This window comes from Myotis daubentonii, chromosome 4, assembly GCF_963259705.1.
Source record: "Myotis daubentonii chromosome 4, mMyoDau2.1, whole genome shotgun sequence".
Lineage (NCBI taxonomy): Eukaryota > Metazoa > Chordata > Mammalia > Chiroptera > Vespertilionidae > Myotis > Myotis daubentonii.
In genome coordinates this window covers 62,065,454-62,077,080 of record NC_081843.1, presented here as the reverse complement: position 1 = coordinate 62,077,080, position 11,627 = coordinate 62,065,454, and the positions used below count along the sequence as shown (strand labels likewise).

General features: G+C 36.4%; 1 protein-coding gene across 2 annotated transcripts in view; it reads right to left on the bottom strand.

Annotated features, from left to right (window-relative positions):
- Positions 1-160: 160 nt before the first annotated feature.
- The window catches only part of SPATA9 (spermatogenesis associated 9), a 56,027-nt gene continuing 44,560 nt past the window's right edge, over positions 161-11,627 (bottom strand). The window contains exons 4-5 of one of the 2 annotated variants that reach the window (XM_059694086.1): positions 4,603-4,698; positions 161-530 (exon numbers count right to left, since the gene is read on the bottom strand). In XM_059694086.1, the coding sequence (XP_059550069.1) occupies positions 252-530; positions 4,603-4,698 (375 nt within the window). In that variant the 3' untranslated portion in view covers positions 161-251. Of the gene's footprint in view, positions 531-4,602; positions 4,699-11,627 lie in introns of those variants that run through there. The other variant, XR_009452622.1, reaches the window with a different exon arrangement.

Sequence of the window (11,627 nt, the reverse complement as noted above, 5' to 3'; positions counted from 1 at the left end):
ATAAACCACAGCATAAAGTCTAACCCAGCAAAGGGTAAATTTTCATGTTCATTAAAAAATAATTATAGTCATATTCATTTTGTTTTCTCTACCATATAAACACTTGAGAATGACATTTTATTAGTTCCTCCCCACCCTTTTAAAAAGCAGAGTAGTCAGTATATGAAAACTCGTTTCCTAGTTTTATCAGATGAAATGTTATTACATAGATAATTCTTAAGCTGTTCAGTGATATTTATGTACAGATTTGCTCATTCATTTATTTCAGTTGATTGGTCAAACACAGAATGTAAAACCTGGATCTTATTACTCAGCATATTATCAGGAAAATCTGAAATATTGTCAGGCTGATCCAGTAATGAACAATAAGATTTCACTTTGATTTCACCATCGGGAAACATAGGCTCAGAAAGTGCAGGCTCAGAAAAGGATTTTCTAAGATGTTTGCTCTCCTCTCTGTTTTGCCTTATGGATTCTTCTTCTTGGAAAATTTTCTTTACCTTCTCCAGAACAGCATTAACACAGACTGTCTAATAATGAAAAAATATTGAAAAGTAAAGTTTCTTTTTAAGCTACTAAACTTGCAGATAAAAAGTCCAATAAAGTCCTATATAATAAAAAGCTAATATGCTCATTAGACCTGACAGCAGAACGACCTTCTGGAATGACCTTCCAGAATGACCAGTGGATGGGGCCGCGAGGCAGTGGGCCGCAAGGGCTGAGGCAGCCAGGGCTGCGAGGGCCGAGCCCCTTGCCCAAATTTCGTGCATTGAGCCTCTAGTGTTTAATATAAAGTTATTAATCTACATATTCTAATAAAGAAGCACTTCCCTTCTGGAACCCCTGGCACATGGCAAACATCATGAGATTGATTCCTTGTTCTAAATATATAGCACCATAATCTAGAAAGAAAATTAAAACCTAGTATAACTCAATAAAGATATGCTTTACATCCTTTTTCTCAATTCATTAATGTTCTATATATTTATCCTTTGATTTAATTAAATGAAACATTTCCTTTATTCTCCTGTTTTAATTAAATGAAAATTTCTTCTGAGAGATGAAATGTCTCCAACATGTTAATACCTCACAGTAGGTTTTCTGTTTTTGCTTTTGTAGCCCCTGGACTTTGCTTATACCTGTGTGTACAACTGGAAGGGCACAACCATTTTGGTAAAAATTTAGTAAGCTAAATGATTTCTAAATAAACGTGATCCAATTCCCCTCAAAAAATACCATTTAGTACTTTAAGAAAGTGTCAAAACATATAGAGAAATACAATTCCAAAAACAGAATGCTTTGGGTTCGTGATGACATTGTAAATGCATTGTACAAACCTGGGAATGCCGGCCTAACTCCGGACTTTTAATTAAGAGTGATATTTAAATATCTTTATCAATTAAGGCAACTGCAGGTATTTTTTTACTTGCATCTGAGTATGTCCAAACCTAGAGCTATAAAACTTGAGGTGCATCACTTCCAGCTGCAGACAGCTTCATGCATTTATCCCAAATATGATCATTTTCTGTGTATGCCATGCTATGACAAAAGTTTGGGAAGCCCTATCCTATTTGATATATTTCTTTTTCCCTTCACCTACAAAATTTTATCTGTGCCCATCCTAACCACTTCTGTCCCAGTTTTAGAAAATGAAGGAAAGTTCTCAAGATGGTTACCTCCAACACCTTTACTACTAAATCTAATGGAAATAAAATCTGCACTTTTCTTGATGACTTCTGCTTGTTTTGACACTTATCAATCTCAACCTCCTGAGTCTATTTCCTTTGCACTGATTTTCTTCCTACTTTTCTGATTATTGCTTCCTTATCTCAATGGATTTCTTAGCTCATCTTAATGTTGCTCACATTTCTGTCAACTTTTCACTTGGCATGGTTCCAGTCAGAGTGTTAATTTCCAACATATATGTTATATGCCTTCAAAACCATAATGCCAGACCTGACCACTCCTAGGTCTTGCTTGGATGCATATATGACCAATTATCAGATAACCAAAAATTGTTTCTATTACCTGCTTATAATGTTTATAGCATGTGAGATTATTTCAAAAGCCTTTGGGAAATTACAGTTTAATTTTGGTTTTAGGCTTCTTTTTTTCTTTCTTTCTTTTTTTTTGTTCAACAGCCATTTCATACAACCCATTTTTTGCAGTGTATTTGCATTCTAGCTGAATTGAATGTCAATTTTGTATGAAATTCACATTTAAGATATTGAACACATCTCAAAAATTTGAAACATTTTCAAAGTATTTGATAAACTCTGTTCTTAAAAAAAAAAAAAAAACCTGTATATGTGTTTAAAATTAAGTAGTTGTTGTTGTTTTTTTACTTTTTTAAAAGGTATCTTGGGTATTCTTGACCCCTTGTAATTCCCTATAAATTTTATAATTACTCAAGTTACACACACCTGCTCATATTTAAATTGTGACTGCACTGAATCTAGATTATGGGGAATTTTAGTCTTTATTACTGTGTGTTTCAATATGATAAAAAATATTAACATAAATGTGCAAGACATCTAACAAAAAAGCCGTAAAAATGATTAAGACAAAGAAGACCTAAATAAACAGAGAGAGATGCCATGTTCACAGGCTGAAAGGAGGACTTATTCTGCCAATTATTAAGACTTACTATAAAGCTTCTGTAAATCATAGTGTTGAATTGGTACAAGAATAGAGAAATAGATCAACTGTATAGAACAGAGAGTCTTCGAATATACCTACATATATAAGTTCACTTGATTAAGAACACAATAAGTGTTCTTGGGCAATAGGAAAAGGGTGTTTTTTTCACCAGGGAAGTGAGTCTGTTCAATTGGATACCCATGGAGAAAAAGTTTGACTCTTACTTCATACCAATTCCTAAAAGTGAAAGGTAAAATAATAAAGCTCCTAGAATGCATCAGAAATAAGAGTTTCATGACTTTGGATGTGGTAAAAATTTCCTAATTAGGATATTTAAATCTCTGAACATAATGGAAAAGTTAATAAACTAAATTATATTAAAAGAACTTCCATTTTAAAACACACTGATAAAACAGGAAAAGGCAAGTCATAAAATAAAATAAATTTGCCCATATGTAACCAAAAGAGGGTTTGTTCCTAATATATTTTTAAAGTACAATAAAAAATAAAAAGGATGGACAATTCCTAATAGAAAAATAAGAAGATACTTTAACAGAAATTAACAAAAAGGACATTCAAATGTCCAATTAATGTATAAAAATCCACTCAATCTCATTAATAATCAAGGAAATGTAAATTAAAACCACAATATGATTATATCACATATATACAGGAATGACTAAAATGGAAAAGACTGACAATACCAAGTGTTGGTGATGATGTTGAGCTACTGGACTCTATAATTTCCTGGAATGAATTGTTAAACAATTTTTGGAAAACTGGCAACATCTGTACAAGATGAACATGTACATATTCTATGGTCCAGCAATTTCACCAAAAACATATGTACAAGAATATTCATAGCACCTTACAATAGCCAAAGCTGTAAATATTCTAAATGTTCAACAGTACAATGGATAAATGGTGATAGAGTCAATTAATGGAATACTACACAGCAATGACAATCAACAAACTACTGCTACAAGCATCAAATAAATGAATGTTGCAATGATAGTGCTGAGCAAAAAAGGGCAAATACAAAAGAATATGTTGTATATAATTTTACTTATATACAATGCAAACAAAACTATCTATGGTGTTAGAAGTCAAAATAGTGGTTGCCTTTATAGACAAGGTTAGAGATTATGAGGGGGACAAGAAAGAGACTTCTAGAATGATAGAATGATAGTAATTTTTTTTTTCTTGACATGTGTGGTACATAGGTTAATAGATTTTATGATGATTCAAGCTGCGTACTTTTCTCTTTGTATGTTATATATTTTTTAAAATTTTACAGGTAAGTATAAATGGCAATAGATTAAAATAAATAATCCCTTATAATTTGTAAAAGCTTTTATATTTTTGTCAATTATTAAGACATTATAAAGCTTCTGTAAATCATAGTGTTGAATTGGTACAAGAATAGAGAAATAGATCAACTGTATAGAACAGAGAGTCTACAGATATACCTATATAAGTTCACTTGATTAAGAACATAATAAGTGTTCTTGGGCAATAGGAAAAGGGTGTTTTTGTCACCAGGAAAGTGAGTCTTTTGATGAACACTTTTAAATTACAGCACTTGTAACTCAAAATACACTTTTAATTTACAGCACTCATAATTCAAAACACACTAATATTTGTTTTTCCCCAAATCACAGACTTAAACAATGGAATACTGAATTTTAGCCAACTATGGCACAATGGCTGAAACAAAACAGCTATAGCTAAATGAAAGCAAAAACCACAATATTTTGACCAAGTGGTAATAAACCTTATAAAAACAAAATAACTTAAGTTATTTAAGCAAATTAGCTTTTAGAGATTGAAGTAAATTTTTAATGTAAAATTATTTTGTGTAACAAGAGAATAGTACCTTGATTTATGAGTAGAATGTACAGTATACCTTTAATCTGACATAAGGATATTTATTTCTAGATTCTAATATTTTGCTTAACTTACCAAATAAATTAGTGCTGCGTATGAAGCATACATTATGCTAGTTAAAGCAGTCTTTGCTGGAAAGGAAATGATATCAAACAAAGAACCCTTTCTGATCTGCAAAAACAGAAGAGAGTTTTCTTGTTAAAACAGAAGTTTTCAATGTTACAATGTTAAATTTTATAGTGTTATTGAAAAATGAGACTTTAAGTATTTTTTCCAAATAAAGTCATTTACTTTAGATCAATCTGGGTTTTCACATTCTAAAAATATATTAGTTTCTTTTTTTCCCTTTTGTAAAAAGATACTTTCTTTTGCTCATCAAAACCTGACATGTCAATTTTAAGAGCCTTGCGCTGGCCGGTGGTGTGGCTCAGTTGGTTAGAGCCTTGTTCCTTGTACCAGAAGGCAATCAATGTTTCTCTCCCTCCAACCCTCTGGCCTTCCCCCCCTTCCCCTCCTTAAGATCAAATAATAAAAAAGAAAAACCTTAACTTTTTTTTTTTTTTTCATTTACCAAGTGTTCACTAGGGGGTGCTGCTGTGCATATTAGAACAACAGTCTCTTCAAATTTATGTAATCATCCTTTACTACATTATTCATTTCTTCAATTAAGCAAACAGTAATCAACACACTGAACATTTCCTGGAGATTAATGACCTGCTTGGAAATGTTAATCATAAGTCTGCTGAAGGCCATCCTTAATCATGATCATTACGCTTCAGGAAATGCTTTGTGCTCGCATCCAGCATGCTTTTTGAAACCAAGAGAAGGTTTACATCAATAATGGGTTTGTCTCTCAGATGTTTCCACCTGCTGGCAACAGAAGGTGTCCCTGCCTAGAACAATAATACTACATATTCGATTCAAGGGAGCTATACTTTCATAGGCCACCTCTATTGCCTTGAGTAGGATATAAAATGAGGACATTAGGAAAACCATTTCCTTGCCAGTCAGCAGTGCCGTGGCCATTAGCCATGCTCCTCTGCAGTAACAGCCGAGCTACTTGATGGCTTCAATAACTCCCAAAAGGTACAGGCTGTAGCGGATAAAATAATGCACACAAACTACAAAGAACAGATATTTACAACATTGACAAACTGAAACAATGATAGAATGATTAGGTAAGTTACACTATATCTACTCAATGGTATATTGCAGCCCTTTCAAGTGTGTTTCCAAAGAACCTGTGATAACATTTTAATGAACAAACATTTACGTGGTCCTGTGTACCAGGTTCTGATCTAAATACTTGTTATTGTAGTAAACTCTGTTTTTGCTTGCTGCTGTCACTGCTGAATGGTGAACAAAATTGCTATCACAAGTTCCCTTCTTATTTCTTAAGAGATTTATGGAATGCTGAAGCAAAAATATTCTCTGGCCTAGTAGCTAAGAGATGGCTGGTGGGGGGAGGCCCTTCTTATTTCCTACCTTTCAGGCTATACCAACTCTTAGATATAGGGATAGGTAGGGGCAGTTTTAGCCCCCTCCTTCTATAAGTCATTCTGGAAGTTTTCCCAGTGTTCCTGGCTTCTGAAAGATTTTCCAGGAAATAAAGCACCTGTTGCTGTTTTCCTCTTGTAGAAGAATCAAAATGATAGCATGCCTTTGAATCCCACTGTTAGGCTATAAGGAGATGTTATACTAGTAGAGAGCAGATGCTGACATTAGGAAGGAAAGCAAATACACTCCAGCAAAATGCCTCCTAGCAGAGTAAAAGATTATGAGTTTGTGAATATATAAATGCAAGTGAGAGGTCCATATTTAATAACTGGTAAGCCATATGCAGTAAAAACAGAAGAGTCTGAATGCATAAGTCACTCTTTCAATGCATCTTTCTCTTTCAGATTTTGTCCTTCACCTAAAGGTAATTAAAACTGATTCGTTTCAAAATAAATTATGTATTTGATACATGTTATGCTTCTGAGTGATGAATCTGTACATTGCCTAAGGGTCAGTTTTTCACCATTTTAATGTTTTTAATAAATACTTGCTATTCCTTTGACAAATCATCCTTTTAGAAAATACATTTCCTCTAAAATTCATGCCTACGGGAAAGTGGCCATTCTTCAAACTTATGACTCAGTTGTAATACATGTTTTTCATATTATAAGCTACCCTGTTTCATCTTTGGCATGCTATGAGCAGGAACAGTGTATGGTAAAACTGAGATAAAGAAAAATTTGGTAAATTGAAGTCTTTATTTAAATAATCTTGGCCTATTTCAGAAATTTTATCTTAACCTTGTTATATTAATTTTATGGTTTTTTCATATTTAAATTAAAAGTATTTCATGACAATATTATTCCCATATATTTCTTTTTTTAATTTGGTAATATTACTACATAAGATATATGGATATTTCAACAGTAAAAACATTTCAATATTTAAATTTCCCCTACATAATTTTGACTACTTCATTTCATAAAAGAACTGTGTTTATCTTATTTTCACTAATAATGGGATAAATCACCAAAAAGGAAACTATAAGCAGTTTAGAAAATAAAGATCCATTTACAGGTGACCTGAAGGTTGGAGTATTACCAGGTCCCACTTAGTTTATGTTGTCCAAAACCATCTTGGTGAGGGATATCAGGGGAGTAATAGGGAAAACTAACTCAGTGACTCATGAGTAGGTGTTGTAAGAAATACTGACTACAGTTAATAGGTCCAGGAAAAAAAGTGTTTCCTATTTTGGGAAAGCTACATGACCATGTCTTTGCTTAGCAACTCACAATACTAATGAGCACAGCAAATGCTCCTAGCAGTCCACACAGAGTAAAGCAAGTTATTTGACTTTGTTTATCCCAGTATTAGCATCCTGTGGAACACTGGTTTCAAATAAGCTCTTAATTGGGTGGTCCTGTAAAAGCTCAAACATCCCAACCTCTTGGCCAAACTGGAGAATTATGTTTTCAAGATTTCGGTAGTTCTGCTTTCTAGGAATGGTCCCTTTCCCCAGGTCTTGAATTACACCACCCAAGAGAGCCTCATGGCAGGATCATCCAAGGACCTAAGAAGTGCCTGAAATTTGTGAGGTTTGTAGTTTAAACCCAAAACTGTAGTCTACACCGGAGGGTTGGGGCAAGGAGTAAACTTTACTTAGAAAAGCCTGACCCTCATCTTGTAAAAACACTATAAGTCACTGGGGTCCACCTGTGGCACAGACCTTTTAGAGGCTGTTTTCTTCACTTTGCCTGCACAAAGTAGAAACAGTTATCTCTAATGCCGGAAGTGCTCCCGGTCCTGTGGCCCTGCTTGGCCTGCCAAAGTCAACAACTATGTCTGGGAGCTGACGTGTCTTGGCCCAAGTCAGCATTCAAGCTAATTATCTAGGTCACTGCAGCTTAGGGCAGCTTACAAGGCTTAGCAGATGCACCAATCTGTGAGCACTGGTGCTGGGAAGGTCGAAAACCATCAGGATATTCTCCACTCTGTTTTCCATTCCTGAGGCCCCTTCTAGAACTCGCAGATACTAGTATATCAGTACAATCTCAGCCCTGCAGAACCTAGAAGTCTTTGAGGAGCAACCTGACTCACAAAGGTGCAAAGCAAATGCCAGGTGCCAAGGAAGTCCGTTTTAACAAGATGTCCAGCTGGAACCTCCTAACCCAAACTCTCTGTGCTCACTCATGTCACAACAAGCCACCAGACCTTTCAGGTCACCTGTATCAGTTGGGCCTTTGGGTAATTCATATTTGGCACAATACTAGTATCTTTGAATTGAAGATATATAGTCAGTGTCCTAATGAAAATACTCCTTTATGTTCTTGAGGGTGGCAATCTGCCTGACTGGTGTTCCCACCCACATAATATCCAACAGAGCTTTGGTAGAATCATTCAAGGTGCTCTGGGTACACCATCCTCTCATCAGAGATGAGACAGAGCACATGAAGAGGGCCTTTGAACATACCTAAAGATAGCTTAATGAGGCTGCTTGCTTTCCTACATAAAGCCATGTCCTCCATGCATCCGTAAAGCATATCTCCTTGCAAAGTAATTCCAGATTTCACTCCTTTTACTTATGCACACCACAAAGTTCCACCTTGACATAGGCAGCCTGGCAAATCTTGAAAGAATTCATGTTGCAATTCACTCTGCATAAGCTGAACTCCGTCACGTTGGAAGGCAGCCAAGCAGTGTAGCAGGGCTGGTATAGCTCCTCTGTGCTATGCCACTTACATCTTGACACACTTTGGCGCCATTGACCGATCCATTGACCTCCACATCGCATATGTTATTCTGTTGTTCCTTTGACTCTCCAGGCCATTGTCTTCACTGTTCATACTTCTCTGTTAGTCATCACTGAGACTTTCAGATTTGAGATACAGTATGTTGTTTTCTTCCTTGAAACAAGTTAGTTTTCCTTTCAGTGGCAATTCTGATTCTACACCCTAGTTAATGCACATTCCCCAAGTAAAGCTTCTTCCTCATTCCTACCCTCAAGGGCCCAGGAACCTCTGACTTGGGACTTTCCCACTTGTCTCACTCCAGCCATTTAAAACTGCTTACACTTCCTAAGGCATGCTCTTGATTGCTTCAGCATCTTAATATACACTGTTCTCTTCCTGGAATGATTCTCCCTTTGCAAGGCTAATTTCTCCTACTTCAAGTCTCAGATCAAGTATCACCTTCTGGAAAGCCTACACTGACTACTCTTTGGAATGACATGCCCTTGTTGATGCTTCCATAGTGCACTTTGCACACTTTGATGATGTAATTGCTACAATCTACTAGCACTGCTTGCTTGCTTATAACACCCACAGTTCATAGGCCCAGGACAAGACATCTATAAATGCCTACTACCGAAGCTAATGATTTTACATGTCAGGTTTTCAAAAGTATTTGTTGAATGAATGAAAAAGTAGAATTATACTTTACTTACTTCCAAAACCAAATTCAACCACCTTATACTGAAATTTATAAAAGATATTAAGAAGTAAAGCTGGGCCCTGGCCAGGTAGCTCAGTTGGTTAGAGTGTCATTCTAATATGCCAAGGTTGCAGGTTTGATCTTTGGTCAGGGCACATACAAGAATCAACCAATGAACAAATAAGTGGAACAACATATCTCAATACCCTGCCCCCACCACACACACACTTCTCTTCCCCTTCTTCTCTCTCAAATCAATCAATAATTTAAAATAATAAAATTGCCGAAACCGGTTTGGCTCTGTGGATAGAGCGTCAGCCTGCGGACTGAAAGGTCCCAGGTTCGATTCCGGTCAAGGGCATGTACCTGGGTTGCGGGCACGTCCCCAGTAGGAGATGTGCAGGAGGCAGCTGATCGATGTTTCTAACTCTCTATCTCTCTCCTTTCCTCTCTGTAAAAGTTCAATAAAATATATTAAAAAAATAATAAAATAATAATAATAATAAAACGGGCCCTGGCTGGTGTTTCTAAGTGGTTATAGCATCAGTCCTCAGACATAGGGTCCTGGGTTTAATTCCTGGCCAAGGGCTTGTGCCTGGGCTGCAGTTTCCATCGGCCCAGCTGCTCATGTGGGAGGCAAGCAATTGATGTGTCCCTCTCACACCAATGTTTCTCTCTCTCTCTCTCTCTCTCTCTCTCTCTCTCTTTCTCTCTCCTTCACACCCTTCCTCCCTCTCTCCCTTTCACTCTCTAAAATAATCAACAGAAAAAAAATAAAAAAATATCCTTGGGTGAGGATTAACAAGCAAGCAAACAAAGCAAAGCTGAAGGATATCTGGTTCCAGCAACATGGCAGAGTTAATGAACACACACACACACACACACACACACACACACACACACACACACACACACACACACAACCTACAAATTCTATGTAAATTTGTACACCAAAAATGCAATATAAAACTGAGAAGAGGAGAAGGAAGGAAGGAAGGAAGGAAGGAAGGAAGGAAGGAAGGAAGGACGGACGGGAAGGAAGGAGGGAAGGAGGAAGGGAAGAAGGAAGGAAATCCGCTTGCCGGGAACAAAGAGGAAACTAAAAACTGGAAGAGTAAGTGTCTGAGTTTATATCCCAGGAGCTCTGGGGATGTTATTGGACCCTGAAATAATGGCTGGGGCTTGAGTTTCGAGATGAGACTTGGATACACATGAGGTGAGGAGTAGGCCTTTGGGGAGTCTCAGTGAAAGTGGGACTGGGACAAGTGCACCCACCAGTCCAGGAAGAAAGTAAGGAAGCTGGGCTCCACCAGGGGCCGATACGCCTGGAGCACTAGCTGAATCCTTTAGAGGAACAGTTCTAAGAGATAAGGTATTTCTATTTTTAAAAAATCCCCGTTGAAAAAAAAACTTTCAGTCAAATAAAACAAAACACCAAAAGAAATTATCTACTATGAGTGAGACATTATATCACAATAGTCAGGAAGATTAGCATCCCCCAAATATCTCATAGAAAAATCTTTCAAAGGACCACATAGAAGTATGTTTAAAATAATTAGATTTTTTAAAAAATAAACAAACTCATAAAAGACACTTTGAAAAGAAAAAAAAATTGGAAGTTTGGGGGAAACACCAAATAGAACTTCTAGAAATGGTAAGTATGATGTTCGAAATTTAAAACACATTAAATAAGTAAAATAGCATATTAGATACAGCTGGAAAGAATTGATTAATTGGAGGATAGCTCAGAGGAAATTATTCAAAATGCATTTAAGAAAGATAAAGGGAAAATATGAGGACATTATATAGACAAAGAATGAAGTGAGAAGACTCTAAGCATATTTTAATAGGCATTCCAGAAGAAGAGATTAGAGAAAATGAGAAAGAAGTAATATTTAAAGAAATAATGACTAAGAATTTTTCAGAATTGAAGAATTTATCCTCAGATTCAAGAATCACAATGATCCCCAAGTGTACTAAATCTAAAAAGCATTTGACAATCTCTATATATAAAAGCCAAATGACCATAATGACGGAATGACCTGAACAACTGGAATGACTGGTTGCTATGACACACACTGCAGCAGCCAACCGGCCTGATCAGGGCCCCAATCGGCCCCCCAACTTCCCACGGCCCCCCCCCCACCGACCCAGCCCCAATCAGCCCCCATCAG